Source organism: Centruroides vittatus, unplaced genomic scaffold, assembly GCF_030686945.1.
Source record: "Centruroides vittatus isolate TY-2023 unplaced genomic scaffold, ASM3068694v2 contig_975, whole genome shotgun sequence".
NCBI classification, from domain to species: domain Eukaryota; kingdom Metazoa; phylum Arthropoda; class Arachnida; order Scorpiones; family Buthidae; genus Centruroides; species Centruroides vittatus.
This window is the reverse complement of record NW_027122648.1, coordinates 1,796,267-1,815,998: the sequence shown is the minus strand read 5'-3', so window position 1 is coordinate 1,815,998 and position 19,732 is coordinate 1,796,267. Positions and strand designations below refer to the sequence as shown.

General features: G+C 27.6%; 1 protein-coding gene and 1 non-coding gene across 2 annotated transcripts; one reads left to right on the top strand and one right to left on the bottom strand.

The window, feature by feature from the left end:
- Positions 1-263: 263 nt before the first annotated feature.
- On the top strand, positions 264-17,741 carry LOC136985675 (protein tolkin-like). Its single transcript, XM_067282998.1, has 19 exons — positions 264-492; positions 1,663-1,980; positions 5,469-5,658; positions 5,735-5,844; positions 6,194-6,314; positions 6,396-6,574; positions 6,646-6,879; positions 6,948-7,169; positions 10,171-10,293; positions 10,380-10,525; positions 10,605-10,800; positions 12,214-12,336; positions 12,410-12,570; positions 12,651-12,837; positions 13,482-13,607; positions 14,568-14,695; positions 14,945-15,158; positions 16,743-16,993; positions 17,111-17,741. Exons 2-19 carry the CDS (start codon positions 1,815-1,817, stop codon positions 17,249-17,251), a joined length of 3,018 nt encoding a protein of 1,005 aa, XP_067139099.1. The 5' UTR covers positions 264-492; positions 1,663-1,814; the 3' UTR covers positions 17,252-17,741.
- TRNAY-GUA (transfer RNA tyrosine (anticodon GUA)) lies at positions 13,278-13,365 on the bottom strand. Its single transcript is given in 2 exon segments — positions 13,278-13,313; positions 13,329-13,365. It is a non-coding gene; the product is annotated as a tRNA-Tyr (tRNA).
- Positions 17,742-19,732: the final 1,991 nt, after the last annotated feature.

Genomic DNA, 19,732 nt, shown 5'->3' with positions numbered 1-19,732 from the left:
CTATCAAGACCTGTTATTTAGCTTGAATTTTAGACGTCAAAGAAAGAAAATTGATCTTTCAGAATAGAAAAGATAGAGCAATGGATTGAGAAGTTTGTAAACTTTTCGATTATCCTCTTCTCTGTCTGTAAAATTTTTTTCTTTATTTTTATTTTATTCTATTTACAGAATTAACTTATCACGAAATTTATTCTGTATATTATTATCGCCGACTGTAATGTTCTAATGCCTTTTTTCTTTTTCTTCTTTTTTTGTATTTGTGTGCTTTGACAAGACAGTTGTAGGTTCTTAGATTAATGCTTTTCAATCGTTCTGGAGGCAGGAGACAAAAACATGTCCACCTGTTTTGTCAGCCCGAGGAATACATTCCAAAATCACGTGATTAAATAGGCATGCGTGATACCGAGAACAGATGAGTGAGTAGAGATGCTTGAATTTGACAGCTGACTAAAAGCAATATAGAAACTAGAGAGAGAAAAGTTGCAAAGAAAGGTACAAAAAAAATTATTTTTTAAATAAATAACAATAATAATAATTTCTTAATTTTTACTATAGTAATAAATATAAAGTTTTACTTAGAATAAAATTAAATATGCTTAATTTAAGTGTCAATTTTAGTCAATGGGAAAGCAATAGAGAAGCTTCGGTTAATGTGTAGAATATATTAATTTTATTTAAATATATTTGCAAAAATTTTATGTTTTTATATTTTACTTGAAGAATTTAAAGCAAGAAATTTTTAAGTTGTAAATTTTTATTAACCCTGACCTGAATACCCTTATATAAAAATCTATCACCTGTTCTTGGAAATCATCTTAATATTATGTATCTATCACCAGATGTATTAAGAATTCGATCTTGATAAACATAAAAGTAAAAATTATCATCATCGTCTTTATCATATTTCATAAATAACGACATTTAATACATAATTCTGTAAACGATTTATTATTTTAAAATTTGAAAAAACGGTCGCGATGATGTCAAAGAAACCGAAACGTCTGATTGGCGGAATAAAATTTAAAATAGTTTAAATTGAAAGTTTAAAAAGAGGCGAAATCTTTCGGAACCATTGATCATATATTATAGGCTAATTGATCGACTCTCATTATTTAAACTAGAAAATATTTAATTTTATGAAAACCGCCGTTCCTTTAAATATAAAGTTCTTGGGGATAATCTAAATTGATAAATCACATACAAGATGAGTCACTCATTGCCAAGGTTGGGGTATCTAATTGCATTTAATGACATCGAAGATGAGTAACATTTATTGGTTACTATGTTACTTTGCATTGACCAAAAGTAATAGTTACACCAATTACGAGTAACTAACTACAGAATTGTTAAATTACGTACAGCTCATCGTTAAATAATGCTATTATTAGGATATTATGCAAAATTATTCAGTGTGCACGTTAAATATCGTTAGTTAATATAATAAAATAATATAAATTAATATTATTATCGAATATGAAAGTATATATTATTTATTTTACAGATTATATTGCAGATAGATAGCCTTAAAAGTTATCTATATCTATATATATATATATTTTTAATGCATAGATATTATTAAATAAATCTTAAAATATATACTTTTCTTATGTAAATGATTATGTAAATATTATAAAAAAATTTTTTTAATAAATTTATTCGTAGAGTACGGGATCGAATTTCGGTCTCAACTACCAGTTATTCTGGAAAGTATTCGCTTAGGCACCACATTACCGCTATCGGGATACCAAGTGTGTGTGTGTGTGCCATTTGACTGTCTAACAATATAGCAGATCGTGTGTGCGTGTGTGTGTGGGATGAGGCAGAGAGGAGGGATGCAGCTCACAATCTGCTTCACTATTTATACTTTTGCTTTATTAGAATCAGTTTTTTGTGGAAAAACTTTTACAATACAGGAGCTCTTAACTACCAAATTTTCGCGTAAAGTTTCTGATGACTTATATTTGGATCCATGTAAATCAGGTGAGGAAAAAAATATTTTTTTCTTATTAAAATTCTACATTAAATAATTAATTCGCGCCTTTAATTAATGTGTATAAAACTTGTTTATTAATTAATAAATTGTATACTTATATTTTTTATTTATTTATTTGATGATATATCACAAAATTAATAAATTATAATAATTTTACTTAAAAATATGCAAAAGTTTTTAAATTTAATCGATATTTTTCTGTTTTTTCCCCTGTTAAATCATACGTAAAGTTTTGAGATAGAGCAGCAAAAATTTATGAATGATTCTCTTAACTTTTCCTTGTTTTTTTTAAGATTCAATATATATTAATGGTTTCTTCAAATAAAAAATTAATTTTTCCAATTTTATAAATGACTATTGATTTGAATTTTTAACATGTATAAAAATAGATATAAATTGAAAAGGATTTTTTGGAGGAAAAAACTTGAAGCAAGAGAGGAAGAAGAGAGATAGAAGCAAAATGGGTGCAAAATGACATTTTTTTAAGTGTATAAAATGGGCGTTATACGCTAAAAAGTGTGGTTAAAGATATATTTAAAAATATATAAAAATAAATAGGACTGTAAGCTATTGAAAAAGCATTATTTAAACATATTGATTCAAGTCAAATTTGCTGTTGAAGCATTTCTGAAAGTGTCCACTTCTTCAGTGTGATTAATGAACAAAAGTAATGCTTTAAATTATTAGAAATACCTTATAAATTAATTAATATTATATTAAATCTTATATTTATCATCTAAAATTTATGCGTAATATCATCTTTATCTCTTCAAATTGAATTGTTTATCTTGTACATTTTACTTTTTCAATTCTTTTTAAATTAGATTTAAATGTTAAAAAATTTACAAATTCTGCAGTTTGAACTTTATATAATTAAATTAATTTATAATGTTTATTAATTTTTCCACTAAATCTTCCATTCCTATCTAATATTGAAGCATAGCATTACTCTCATTGTTTGACTTAAATTGTTTATCTTATAGATGTTAATACTACTACTTTGCTTCTTTAATTTTTTAGAATTAAAATCTGCTTTCTAGCTTAAATTTTTATAAATTTATTTTGCCACACTTTAAATTTTATCACACACAATTCTATAAGGTATTATTCTTATGAATAGGATGTTATCTATTGTTTAGAAAGGAATAGTTTAAGTCTAAATTCTTAAAATACTTCTTACTTGTTGTTAATTTATAAATTTATTTGGGAATTCTTTAAAATATATTAGATATCCTATCTTACCCTAAGTTCTTAAGTTGTTTTTAACAAAACATCAAAAAATGGGAGGATAAATGAAGGTCAGGAGTGCAAGTTAGGTGAGATATATAAGTTGCTAGGTAGTTAGAGGTCAAAAAAGGTCATAAAACTAATAATTAACTTACATCAACTATGAAAATTGATATGATAAAGTTTTTTATGTTAAATTTTTAAATATATTTTTAATGTAGAAAATTTTTTAACATTCAAGATGTTACTTTATAGGAGAACATTGATAATATGGAGCAAAGGTGTAAAGAGATGTAAATACTTTATAAAAAGAAATTTTTTAAAGATGAATAAAGTATTAATTCTTTAAAAAAAGACTGTTTTTAATCATTTAAAAAATCATTTTTTTTAGTGGCTATCCAGTCAAGGTGTCAAAATGTGGGTTGGAAACATCACTCTCTATAGGTCAAGGTTAATGGTATTTTAGGTATTCTAAGATACAGGCATACTACAGCACTTTTTAGAAGTTGGATATGATTAAATGATGCATATAAGATATTTCCCATTTAATGATGCTTCAAGTGCATTTTTTTTTTTTGAATATTATTAATTCTTTGATAGAAAAACTTCAATTATAAAGTATTATTTTATGCAATCAGGTTATTATTACGTAAGAAAATTAATGCAATCTTGTATAATAATAGTTTTAATAGTAATTAAAAGCATAAATTAATAATTTAATGTAGTAAAGAACATTAAAATTATTTAAATATATGAAAAATAATAATTTTATGGTATAAATGAGTGTAAAACTTATCGATATTTATAAAAAATACAATATTTTTTCGGTTATTTTTACGTAAAGTAATGCTTTTACTATATACGCGAGCGCAAAAATTACTGGTATTTATATAAATATTAATCATTTTGACACTAATTTATGCAAAATGTATGATTTTTTTTTTTGAATAAACGAGCCTAAAAATTAGTCTTATTTATATAAAAAAAAGTAGTCATTTTCATGCTCATCTATGCATAAAATGAATTTTTTTTGTATTTATGTGCGTAAAAAATATAAATATTAAAAAAATTACTTATTATTTAAATAATTGTAAGAATTATTGATATTTATATAAATATTAATCATTTTGACAGTAATTTATGTAAACTTAATAAAGATTTTTTTGTGTAAGCGATGTAAAAATTATTTTACTTCCACTTTTACTTTCATTTATATATGAAATAATGCGCTTTTTTACACCTACAGAAGTGCAAAATTGATTAATATTTACAAAAAATAATAATAAATTTTATATAAATTTTCGTGGCTATGAGAAAAATGTTTTTTCGAGAGGGAAAAAAATCGAGAGCTATGACAAAAATAATTTGTCTCTCTTGATTTTTATGACTCTTCTCGGTGAAATAATATTCTGAAAGAAGGATTCTGATTGGTTATCGATGCGCTTAATTCTAAGTTTTATGTATCCTGCTGTGGTTTGAAGATAAGAGTCATTACGTCATTGGATGGTGATTGATACGATCTTAAAACGATATATATCCTGTTTTTATGATCAGAACGTTTTACTAGTATCTTTGTAACTAAATCTTTTATTTTAAAGCGATTTTAATGAGTTATTTTTATTTTTTAAATTAAGAAAGAATACACCTTATATAGTTCCTCATACGTATTCGTTCCAAGAATGGTAACCGTATCAGGTCTTATGTAACCTGTTAATCTTAGAAGACTTCTTTCACTTTAAACCATGTTTTTATATGGAAGAAGGTTACATTTGGTAACGATTTATACGAAATTTATAAAGAAAAACTGTTATGTTTTATAGGAAATAATTCATTAGTTATAAATAGTTTATGGATATTTAAGAAAAATGGTAAAAATTCCAGTTAGTTGAAAGAGAAAATCATCTCTCACTCCCTGTCTTCCTTCATGTACGTATCTCACTGTTTTTTCCTCCTGACTGTAGTAATTAAGCCATGCTGAGATAAGAGTTGTGCGGTTACCTTTAACACCCTATACAAGGGGGAGGGTTAGTGCTATCGGAAATGCACAGTTCCCCTATAATTACTTGGTAAGCATAGCCGATAAATGTCTCATTAATAATATGTATTTTGTTCAACTTGGCAGTTGAGGTGGATGAATTTTAGAATATTAAAGTCAATTTTGAATGGTGAATAAATGGATTTTTTGAAAAAAAAAGTTTATTCTCATTCCCCTTTTTTTATTGTTATTATTGTTTATTATGTTACATAGAGAAATTTTATGGAGATATCGCATTGACACGAAGCGATTACTTAGCATTACCATTACGAAAAAATCATATTACATCATCCTCTTTATCATCATCATCATCATCATCATCCGATGTACAAGAAGCTAAGATGATAGAGAAAAACGTTAAGAGAAAAACAAAACGTGGAAGAAAAAGGAAATTACGACGAAGGTAAGCGATGAAATTTGTTGTGTTTCTGTTAATATAATGTTTGATTATGCTAAATTTTATTATTTCTTCATTCTAGGCATAAACATTTACATGGTAAGAGAAGAAAACCCCGTGCAGCAACAGCTAAAGCTGAAAGATTGTGGGATAATGCTATTATACCTTACGAAATCGATGCGAATTTCAGTGGTAAATTGAAAGAATATCTTAAAAATTTTGTCATGTCTACGAAAATTTATAGCTTAAATTTTATTTCTTAAATGTAATTTGCATAAATTCTCTAAATATTTAACCAAAGAAATAAACACAGTTGAAAACCGAACCTAAGCCTTTGTAAGACGTGGGTTCGTTTCCGTCTCGACTAATATGCAGTTTGTAAAGACATGGGTTTGGTTCCTAACTAAAACTGAGAATATTCTCATCAGTTTAAGTCATAATATCTTTCTTTAAAAGTCTATGGGATTGTATTAATTGGGACTTTAGTGGGACTGAAGATCACTTATAAATAAAATTAATTTTCGTGAAATAACATTTACAGGTGAACATCGTGCATTATTTAGACAAGCAATGAGACATTGGGAGAATTACACGTGTGTAAAGTTCATAGAAAGAACATCTGAACACACAAATTTCATCGTATTTACAGAAAGGCCTTGCGGGTAATTCATTAATTATAATTTTAAAAGGTAAAGGTAATATTGTTATAAACATCTAAAATAATGTATTTTTATGGCTTTTAGATGCTGTTCTTACGTTGGAAAAAGAGGCGATGGTGCTCAAGCTATCTCAATAGGAAAAAATTGCGACAAATTTGGTATTGTGGTACATGAACTTGGTCACGTTGTCGGTTTCTGGCACGAACACACGAGACCAGACAGAGACGATCACGTCAAAATCGTCACAGAAAACATTATGAAAGGTATATTATCCTTTAAATTCGAACAAAAAAATCATTAGTAGTGTACTAAAAGGTATTCATTTCTCAAACAGGACAGACATATAACTTCGACAAACTAACAGGAGATGATGTGAATTCGCTAGATTTACCATACGATTACGATAGTATCATGCATTATGCACGTAACACGTTCTCGAAAAGTACTTATTTAGATACAATCTTACCACAAGGTGATCCTACAATAAGCAAATTACCAGAAATTGGGCAAAGAGTTCGACTTAGCAAAGGTGACATCGCACAAACCAATAAACTTTACAACTGTCCAGGTCTGTAACTTAAATACATTTATACTTCTAGTGATAAATTTCAATTAAAAATTAATGTGTTTTTATAGTTTGCGGTCGAACGATACAAGAACCTAGTGGTACCATTTCTTCATCCGATTATCCATTTCACCAATTCTCTGAAGAACAGCTGTGCGAGTGGAGGATTTCTGGTACTCACGGTGAAAGAATTGCTGTAGATATCACAGAATTAGATATACATGATTCTGATGACTGCGAAACGGATTATTTAGAAATTAAAGATGGCTACATGCAAAAATCACAAATTTTAGGTATGTTCCTATCTTAATTTGTGGATTAATTAGGTGCGGTTTGGGTCGAATTTCGGATCAATTTTGCATTATCTGAGAGTCATCAGAAGTTTTCTAATCGATTAATAAACGATTAAAACAGAAGAATGAATGATGCTTTTATCAGAAAATCACTGTTTATGACACTTTCATCTAATTTTTCTTAACTTTAACTGAATTTAGGTCAAGGCTAATGGTTTGTTTCAAATCAGCATGTGTTAATCTAAAATAAATTTTATGCAAGAGTTTAGTTTGTCAGGGTTACTGTAAAAGTCATCTTATTTTATATTTAATTATATTTATATATTTAAAAATATAGCGATATATTTTATAAAAATAAACTTTTAAATGAATTTTCTGTTATAACTAATATATATATATATATATTATGGTGGAAACAACTATCATTACAAAAGTCAGAACCTATATTTTTTCACTTTTTTGCACTCCTACAGTTTCGAATGTTATAAAATGCTCTTGCTGATGGTTAAACCCTATAGGATATACTTGTATAGTGGGCGTAGTGTTATTAACAAAGGGGAGATGATGATAATGACATCTTACCCCCAGTAATTTCGGGGAACCTATTATTTTCATTAACAATCGGAGGTCAAAGTTAAGTAGTCGAAGTGAGGTCGAAGGTGAGGACTATTCTTCTCACAAAATTCTCAGTATTTTAATGGTTATTAAACCGATGATCGTCGATAAGTAGGGTTTTGATAGGGAAAAAACTACGATTTATCACTCAAACTGTCCAAATTCTTCCATTTAGAAAAGCCCCTTCAGCGATTTTTGAATATTCTTTTTTAACAAAAACAGCGGCTCTAATACACTCTTAAGTAGGCCTATAGGCCCTATTCTTGTTGAAATATTTATGATAGTATATTATTTTAGAATTTTATTTTATGCACGGAATAAGCACGTATATTTATAAAAGATGCTCGTATAATTGTGAGATAGTGTGATATTTCATGAATATATTGAGATCTTTTGAATTGTGCTGCTGTATTCGTGAACGATGGCAGTATATTCATAAATTATGCTACTATGTTTCTGAGGGATTTTAAAGTATTTATTATGCTGGTATTATATACAAGAGAAGTTATTATATCCACGACAGATGTCTCTATTTTTCTGAAAACTGCTACTGTATTCACAGATGCCACTGAATTTATCAGGCTGCTATATGCATCAGGAATATTTGAACTCTCGTGAAGTATCACGTTCATGTTGTTATTATATACAAGAGAGATGCTTATACTTTTACCAGGGGTACTATTCGTGAGAGATTCGCAGCGTAAGTTAATATATTTAAGAAGAATAACAACATAAGAATGCTAGTAAATATGTCAGGGATACCGCATACAAGATAATTAGACATTCATAAAGGTTGCTTTAATGTTCACCAGATGGTATAGTTTAGTATATTTAAGAAAAGATACTGGCATATCATAGATATTAGCATATATACTGGATTGATGCTAGTGAAGTACTTTGATATATCGTACTACGTATAATGTGGTATAGAATTGCGTAGAGGAGTAATGAACTTTTTTAGAGATGCGTGCCAAAGCAAGGTGAAATAACATCTACCAAACAATTGCGTGCCAACTCGAAAAATTTTGTCACAAGTTCATACCGTTAACACTCATCGCAATTTACTTTTACTTTAGATAAAAGCCGACGTCCTCTTTACAGGACGTTGGCTCGAAAAAGAACAAAAAAATTTACTTTAAAATCTAATTTAAAACATAGTCAAGTAAATTAATTACACCTCTTTTTAATTTTATAGAATTTTAATCATACGTTGAATCAAGCAAGTTTTTAGCACTTCTTTTTTAATAAATTTATTGGAAATTTTAAAAATTGTATTCTTATTTTGATACTGTTTTATTGTTAAAATATGGTAATAAACTTTTAAAAAATAAGATTTAATTAATAAACTTTTTATTTCAAAAGCTCGAATGTGCTTAAGTTTTTGGATATATATATTTTTTTCAATAATTATTTATGTAGATTTAATCATAAAAATTAAATCTTTTTATAATTTTTTACAAGGGGGACACTTTATTAACTTTTTTATTAATTTTCTTTTAAACTTGCAACATTATTTTATATAAAAACTAAAAATCAAGAGAATTACGTTTTAATCAAACAACACCAAAAAATTTTTAGAATTAATATTATTTGATAAATTAATTTAAAAACGCAGGAACTTTTTTTAAACTTTGATATGTGACACTATTTTATTAATTATTTTTTAGTTTAAAAAAATGTAAAACAAATTTAATATAGCATTAAAATGCATAAAATATTTAAATTATATTAATTTTTAGGCTCGTTTTGCTTAATTAATCTAAAATCTAAAAAATAGAAAAAAATTTTTTTGGAATTTTTTTGAAGAAAGCGTTTTCAACCTTTAAGAGAGACCATCAATTAATAAAAAAGTAAAAAAAAACGACCCATTTCTATAAAAATTCACGCAACATTCTACAACCTCTTAAATTATATTTTTATATTGAAAATTACGAGGCAATTGTTTTAAATCTACATCAAAAAATCCTATAAACGTCAAAAGAATTTTTTAAAGGAAAGTTATCGATTTCCCCCTTTAAATTTACAAAAAAAAAGAATTATTATATTAATATTCGCTCTTGTATAATATATTTTAATAGCCCATTTTTATATCTAAGTGCGGGTTATTAACAAATTAATTGTTGCTATAACTATTACAAAAAAGGGGAAAAAATCCACTTTTTTCGAGATAACTTCTAAAAATGCTCGTTGCAAATAAAGAACTTATCTTGTTATGGGTTAGTCTATGGTGTTTTTTTTCAATGGCCATAACTTCTTACACTACTGGATCGATCGTTTTAAATCATTTTTATTACCGGATCGATTTAAATTTTATTATTATTGTTATTTTACTATTTTTTTCTTCCTTAAAAAATTTGCATATCTTTCTTACTATATTTTGTTTCAGGTCGTTTCTGTGGAAGCGGTAAAGTGCCAGAAAAAATTATCACTTCCGGACATAGAATGATTATCACCTACAAAGTAACTACAAATCAATTGAATCATAAAGGATTCAAAGCGAAATTTGAAGGTATGATATGTTACAATAATAAATCATTATATGAATTTTTAAAAATGAAAATATAGCCTATATATATATATTTCTTTGAATGAAAGCGTTATGCGGTGGTGAAGTGGTACGTGAAGAAGGTGTTTTGCAAAGTCCGAATTACCCTGAAGATTATCATCCTGGTAAAGAATGTATTTGGAAGATTACTGTCCCTCCTAATTATCAAGTTTCTCTTCGTTTTCAATCGTTTCAGGTGAATTAATTTGCATATTTTGCATTCTACTTTGAATTTCATTTAATAGTTAATTGTATGCAATTTTTTTCCCTTGTAGATCGAGAATCACGACAATTGTGTTTATGATTATTTAGAAATTAGAGATGGACACGATTCGAGTAGTTCCTTATTAGGGAAATTTTGTGGGCATAAAACACCGGATGAAATTCGTTCCACTTCTAACAAATTGTATGTGAAATTTGTATCCGACACTTCGGTGCAGAAACCGGGATTTTCTGCTGTTTTTGTAAAAGGTAACTAAATTTTTTATTTTATTTATTAGTTAATTAATCTGCATGATGTGCAATGGAATGATAATGGGCACGTTTTAAGTAACTCGAGGTTCTAGTAGCGATAGCATTCGAAAAACGAGGCTTACGGTAACTGTAATCAGAAAATTTAGGATTATGATAGAAATAAGTTCGAAAAAATCAGTGTTACAATAAGAATGGGATCAAAAATGTACGTTTTCTTATGTAGAATTTGTATTTAAAAACGTAACTGATGATATATCGAGCGTCATCAGTTAGGAATGATCCGAAACGTCATCAATTACAAGCGTGAAACATGGCGGTGCATCGGAAAAACAAGCAGGATTTAACAGTAGCGATGTTAAATAAAGTCGACCTTGACAGAAAAATTTAAATGCAGTTAATTTAAATAGATTAACAAGGTGAAAAAAAGGATACGGCTTAATAATTTGTTAGTGGCAACAGTTGTTGACAATTAACTGGGCAACATATAATCAGTTGCGTCATTCACAAACTTAATCTGTTCGGAAGGGTTGAAAATTAACGTCAAAACACGAAACATCCCGAAACCAATGCGGTTTTGCGCATGGTTTACGAAACGACTTTAAAAAAGACACGAAAAATGCATTAAAGTGCAATGTCGATCGTAAAAAATTCTGTAAATTTTTTTACAGAAATTTCAGAAAATTAGGAAAATTTTTGTAGGTTTCTTTTAGTATACCGTTTTTTCGATAAAATAGCCCTGTGACTTCTGCTACTTTTTGTTATACTACTTGCTGTTTTTGATAGATTATACTGTTTTCTAATTTCTGATAGATTTGACTTCTTTTATGAAGCTAAGCGATGTTTACTTTTACAATTTAATTGTATTATAAAACAGGCTAAACTAAGTTATACTGTTAACTATTTGAATAAATATCAAACGTACTGGTTTAGAATATACTAACATTGATAAGGTGATAAGATAGGTTCTTTATGAAAATAAAGATAGATTATACTTGGTTTCTTTTTATGGGGATGGATTACTGTCTTCTGTTTTTGATATTGGCAAGTCATAATTTGGATGTATTAGTTTCTAGGCATTATTTACACTTCAATCTTTCGATAGGGGTAAATATACTAATTTTTATATTAATAAGCTATATTTTCTACTGTTTTTAGTAGGATAAGCAAGTACTTTCTACTGATTTTAATACAGTGGGAACGTGCTTTCTTTAGTTTTTTTATTAGGGTAGGCAATACTATTAGTTTTTCTTCAATAAGTATTGTTTCCTAATTACATTTTGTATACGAGTATTGTTTGTTTATTATTAAGTTTTACTGCTTAACAGAATATTACACTGTTTACTGTTTTCAGCTCGATAATTATTTAAAAATTTCATTAATTTACCCTACCCTTCGTGGCACTTTTTATAGAGTATGACGAATGCAAAGGAACCGATCACGGATGCGAACAACAGTGCGTTAACACAGTGGGAGGTTACAGGTGTAACTGCGACATCGGTTTCGAGTTACACTCCGACGGAAAGACTTGCGAAGGTATTTTTAAAAGATCATGACGTAACCGAATTTTTCGAACACAAAAATTGATGGCAATTTTCTTTTCTTTTAGATGCATGTGGAGGGGTCATCGCTGCCGTTAATGGTACTATAATCAGCCCTTCCTTCCCAGAACTGTACCCACCGAATAAGAATTGTGTCTGGGAGATAATAGCACCGCCTCAATACAGAATAACCATGAATTTCACCCATTTTGATCTGGAAGGAAATAATGTACTTTTGAATCCTTAATCGCCATGTTTTAAATTTACTGTTAAGACTTTTTTTTTAATTTTTTTTATGATGGCCTCTAGCACGACTGCGAATACGATAGCGTGGACGTAAGAAGCAAACTTGGTGACATCGAAGTGAGGAAACACGGGGTGTTCTGCGGTGCCCATCTACCACCTGTCATTACTTCGGACGGTAATAGCTTGAGAGTCGAATTTAACTCTGATAATTCGGTTCAAAAAAGTGGTTTCGCTGCCGTATTTTTTACAGGTAATCTACTTTTATGCGTTATTTTTATAAAACCATTATGACGTACGAAAATCTAGCCGTGAAAATAATCTTTGGAGTTTAGTGTTAAATTTACTCGACAGATGGCAGCATTTTTGATATATTTAAACTTTTGAAATGTATTGAATAAAAAAAACACACAATCGAAGTTTTACTAAATTAATATCTTATAAAGAACAAACTAATTAATTATTATTTCATCCGTATAATTAAAAAAATTATGTAGAGTATTTTTAAAGAAAAAAAAGTGTTGATAATTTAGTTAACATTTTTTATACCAGATGGCGACTTTTATTTAGTCGTTATTGAATCTTACAAATATATTTTTTAAAGAATAAAGTTTTTACAGTTGAATATATGTAACCAAAATTAATAATTAAAAATATTGTTTAAAAATAATAAAAAAGGGTGAAAAAAAATCCTCCGTCGAGGCGGATTTGAACCACCGACCTATGGATAACTACAATTTACATCTACAGTCCACCGCTCTACCAGCTGAGCTATCGACGGAACAGTTTCAATACGTGAAAGTCGCTATATAACCTTTATGAAGCATATTCTAGATTTATGGATATAATTAAATTGATTATTTAAGTAACTTAACATTATTAACTAATTTTTAACAGATAAGGACGAATGTGCTAACGATAATGGTGGTTGCCAACATATTTGCAAAAATACCATCGGTAGTTATTACTGCGCGTGTCATAACGGATACGTTTTGCACGAAAATAAACATCAGTGTAAAGAAGGTATTAAATTATAATTTAAATGTTCTACTATAATAAGAGAAAAATATTATTATTATTATTAATTAAGAATTTTTGATATAAGTTTTAAACTGTTTACATTCTTTTTTATTTAAATTTGTAAATAAAGTTTTTGTAAAAATATATAATTGATACTTTATTCGTCAGATGGCGGATGCGTCGAGCAGTTTGACGGTTTGAAATTACAGTATTCAAATTCTGAATTTATTTATCTATCGAAATTTATAATTCCATAAATTAAAAACAATTAAAATGTAAAAGAATCATTTTAAAATACATACAGGATGGCCCAAAAGTCACTTAATTTTATATTTTCAAGAAATTCGGCAAAAGTGTGTCGGTATAATTTTTTTTATTGAACAAGACGAATTTCTCATTTTGAGCAATCTTCGCAAGAATTTTGTACATAATAAAATACCTCGATAAGACAGCAATTTAGTCTTTACAATGGCTAACCGAGTTTTACGTTTTAATGACTGGACGGCCGAGAAGGTTAAGGCAAAGTCTATCACGCTGATAACTCATGTTCCATGATCTAAGTTGGACGAGAACCACTAAAAATTTTTCATGGCATCGTTCCTGGTTATGAATCCCTTTCTGGACAAACGCATAACGGGCATGAAGAAAGCCCTCTTAGTTCCCACAGGGCGAAGGGAACAAAACATTAATTAAATGACTTTTGAGCCGGCTTCTAGACTTACGTATATATAGCGTATATAGGACAAATATCAAAACACATCAGTAAATCTACATTTATTATAAAAAACTGAATATTTTAGATTCAAAATAAACAGGAAATGAACCTATACAATAATTTACATTCAAAACTGTCTTTCAATACAGTACTTTAACCTCTGTTAGCAATTTTCCCCCTTCCCTAAATTTATGGCATGATATATGTTATGTTTTACATGAATAATAATTGAAGTAATATTCTCTTAGGGAGCTGCATCCATCATATATCTTCTCCCGTGGGAGATATAGTTAGCCCAAATTTTCCAGATTTCTATCCAAGTAAGAAAGATTGCGCTTGGCTTTTTACAACGACACCCGGACATAGAATCAAATTAGTAAGCATTTTTAATTATAACATTTAAGAAATTCTTTAAAAAGTTAGTTTAAAAATTTTAAATACGTCTCATTAATTTATTGCTTATGTTTTTAGGGGTCGAGTTCAATACTATTTTTTTTTTTTTTTCTTAATGATCTTTTGGGAATTTTTGATATTTTTCATTTATTTCTTTCATAAATTTTATTACTTTATAACGTATTTTGTTGTTGTTGTCGCTAGAAACAGAATTTCTAATTTATATTTTAAGGTATTTAATGAATTCGAACTGGAGCCACACCAGGAATGTGCTTATGATCACATAGCTGTATACGATGGTGATACAAGTGATAATCACATTTTGGGAAGATTTTGCGGCAGTAAAGTACCACATCCTTTAATTGCTTCTGGAAACAGAATGTACTTAGTATTTAAATCAGATTCATCTGTTCAAAGGAAGGGATTCAAAGCTAGACATTCTACAGGTATTCATTTGTATATAGTTTTCTGCACGTTTCGTATTTAAATCCTTTAAGAAATGTTTAGTTTTTATTGAATTTAAACGTTATAATTTGATTTAAAATGTTTCAATAGCTCTCTTTATACTTTATAAACACAAAGTAATTTTATTGTAAATTATTGCATAAATTTTCATCTTGCGAGATTTTTACATTACGTAAAGTTACATATTGTGATTATAATTTCATTTTACAATAAAATAAAGCTTAATTTATAATGGATGAAATAATCTACCACTTAATTATCAATTATTATCAATAGATTCATTATATAATAATTTAATTATAAATTCTTGGATCCTGAAGATTCATCAGCTTTAGAAATTGATTTAACTTTTATTGAATTCATGTCGAATTCTATTTAAAGCAAGTATATAATTAATTAATGAATGGACGAATTATTTATGAATTTTAATAAATACAAATATTAATTTTTAAAATGGCTCATTAATGAGGGATTACATGAATCTAATTTAATTCTTTAAATATATGATAGTAAAGTAGTAAATAATGTATGATATTACCATTAGACTAATTTAAACTTGTGATATTTATAGTTTACAGTATTTAAAATTATAAAATTTACAATTTTTTGGAATTTAAAACTGATAATACTTATAATTATTTTTATTATAATGATATATAATTGAAATATACAGTCGGTTTCAGATAGTGAGATTTGACTAAATAGCTCTGATTGCACCTGATATAAAGGGACCCTCAAAATTGAGACTTATATTATTTTTTAACCATTTTTTTAATAAAAGATATTTGTTTATTCATATATTTTTCATCATTTACAACGAGAAAAATTTAATAATAATTTAATAGAAAACAATATAATGTTTCAGACTGGTAGGATCTCTATATGCCATTGCCTGAGCTAAATGGTCCTTCTGGCATTTCCCTTGTCTATATGTACTGTACCTGATTGTATATAATTATTACAAATTATTACGACTCTACATTAGAAAAATTCAGATATTGTACTTCTAAATGCAATTATTTATATTTAGAATTACTTTTTCAATTCCAAATCCCAACAATTTGTGGCTGACCTTAATCTGGCCCCTCTCAAGCGCCCTCCCTATATACAATTGTCGGGAATTGAAATTGTAATATTTTCAATTATAATAATTAGAGCTGGTTATATTTATACTTTTATTTATAACAATAAAAATAAAATATATTTTTATTGAAATTAAAACAAGCACGATTGACTTAAGTAGCCTTAGCGTGCATTTTATAGCATTTCAAGGTATGATTTAATTGGAACAACATAAAATCCCAGTTTCAAAAAAATAAAATGAAGTAATTTATATAAATTTAAACCATTTGCAAAGAGTTAGAATGGCAATTACTAGAAATTCTAAGTAATAAAAGCTAAAAATAATAATAGAGTTTTTCAAATAATTCTTTATTTAAAACAGTAATCCTGCTATTAATATATTAATTTGGTTTTATAAAAATACTATAAATGTTTTATTTTTATATCTGTTAAATAAAATACAATTTAATTTTATGTTTTTTAATACTATAATTATTTTTTAGCATGTGGCGGACGATTAATACCACATTCCACATTAGAACATTTGTATTCGCATGCCAAATATGGTGATCAAAATTATGAAAATAAAGAGGATTGCGATTGGATAATCAGTGCAAAAGACAATCAACGCATCCAGTTAAGATTTTTAACGTTTGAACTAGAACACGAACAGGACTGCAGTTACGATTACGTTGATATCTTCAATGGTTACGACGATTCTAGTCCTCATCTCGGTCGCTTCTGCGGTAACAAGGTGAGAAGTACTTGTTGCTTCTGGAGATATAATAGTTTTCTCGTGAAATACTTGTTGCTCTTCGGAGATATAATCGATATTTTACGAGAAATTTATGAAGTTTTCGCTTTTTCGCAGGTTCCTCCTGAAATCCTTTCCTCCTCGGATTCGCTTTTAGTACGGTTCAGATCCGACGATACCATTAACAATAAAGGATTTTCAGCAGCGTATATCGCTATAGACGGAGATGAAGTTTATCCAAAATTAGAGAAACATTGACAAGAATTACGTAATAATCTCTTTTTATAGATTTCGTCTTCCTTTATTCAAGAAATCGCACAAAAACAAAAATTTGAGCAATAAGATCTTTCATACTTTGAAAATAAAGCGGTTGGATTATTATAAAAAACGCATGTATGTATACAAAAAATACTGTATACTATATTTGCATACGCATACTGTATATGTATGTATTATATATACGGCATATATAGTTAAAGTATCCAATAGAATGTTTGTGTTGTGATGTATATAGTAAGATATTAATGGTGTTTTTGTGAATATCAATGTAGTTATTTAAAAATTATTGATACGGTTATTATCAAAAATTATTTAAAAACTATATATAGAATTTATTTTGGGAAGTTTTAATGGGTAAATATTTGATTTTTTATTTTTAACTATATTATTTTTTAACTTTATCGAAGATATATATATATATTATATGTATTTATCAAAATAAATATGTGATTCATTTTTTCTTTATAAATTCAGATTTATTATTATTATTATTCCTATATTGAAAGAGATTTCCGCATTCTTTTAATCAATTTTTATTCTAGAATTTGCAGGAAGCGTGTTAACTATATATGATAGATACTAGGAAATGTCCAAAGAATTAAAATATCGACCAGATGTTAGTTATGATATTATGCAAAGGGCAATCACCTCATATGTTAAGTTAGGGATATAAAATCGATTTTAATAGTTGAAAAGTGTATTAAAAATGTGATGAATCTAGTTTTAGAATTAACTTTCTATTATATTAAAGTTTGCCGGAAGATTCCACATTCTATAAAATATGCTTCAAAAATCTTCAGGATTGTTCCAGGAGTGTTGGGACGATCTGGATTCTATAAAATATATTACAAAAAATCTTTGGAGATGTTTCCAGCTCTAAAACGTTCTCAAAATAAATGTTAGGAGATTGCAGATTACTAAAATTATGCCCAAAACAAATATTGAAAGGATTCAGATTTTCTAAAATGGTCCCAAAAAGTGTTGGGGGGTTCTAGAATACATTTAAATATACAATAAGTCTTAAACTTTTAAAATATACTTTCCAATAAGACGTGAAGGATTCAAAATTTTAAAAAAAGTTTTTATATATATTGAAGACTGTTCTAAATTTTATAGCATATTCATAACATAGAAGAGAGTTTACAGGATCTCTAAAAATAAACTTTAAAATGTCAAAACCTCTGAATATTCAAAAGTTTTCTTTAAAAAATGAATATATTAAAATATATTTAAGAGATCTGAGAAAGTTTTTAGATTTTTCTCGATTCTATTAAAAAAATTAATTAAAAAAATTATATTATATACAATAAAATAATGTAGGCATTTCTATATTCGTAATAATTTAACCTAATTTATCTTATCTATAAATGTATTTAGAATAGAAGACGAACTGTTTTTTTATTTGGCTTGAAACCAACGGGGAAATTACTAAATGGAAAAATTAGATTTTCTAGAGCTACTATGGAATATAATTATTGTTAAGTGGTATCTCCAGAAGTATATTCTCAAGAGTATACCTTAGATTAAATCGAACATTTATCATTTATAAAAAAAAGGGTGCTTCAAAGAAATGAGGACGACATGAAGAATTGCACGTTGGGATGAGCTGGTTTTGTCTTCTCATTCTAATTGACATTAACCTACTTTTCGTATTACTAATTATAATTATATGTATATGTAATATACATTTTTAACTTTTATTTATTAATCTCAATTAATTTTATGTATTAGAAATCATAAAATTGCTTTTTGCGTGTGAATTCTAACGCGTGATGTAAAGCAAACTTCTCCTTATGTCATTGTGCTATGCAGTGAAGCATCACTTTTCAATTAGTTAAATTGTTTAAGTTGGGATAAATAATCAAAACGGTGATTTAAATACCTTATTATAGTGTTTTTAAAATCATTATAAATTGTTAAAACTTTTTAATTACACTAAAATATTACGAAATTATCTATAAAATGAGTTCAAGACCCCTAGAACCGCGATCTACTGGTTGAAAAAATTCGTATAAAAATTGTTGCGTTTTTAAGTTTCAGTAAATTAATAATTTAATTATTCGTTTGTAATAAGTAAAGCTTTTTACTGATCTTATTGAATTTTTTTATGCCAAAATTGCTCATCCATCTTCGGTTTTCAGAATTATAAAAAAATCGATATCATAGTATATCAACCCTTTTCAATAGAATCGCTCTTAACGATTGATTATTCAAAATATGGATGATTCATACGGTTTTCATTTAACAATTTACATTGTTTTAACAAAACGTAATTAAAATTTCACAGTAAATTATCAGAAAAACTTACTTTAAAAATCACTACAAAATCTTTAATTAATCATAAAAAACACTTAACAGGAAATGACATCGTAGAAAACAAATGAATCAATTGTGTCACGTGAGGGTGTGTGTCGTATGCATCTCCATGGTAACTGTTGTTATCAGCATTGAACAAATTTG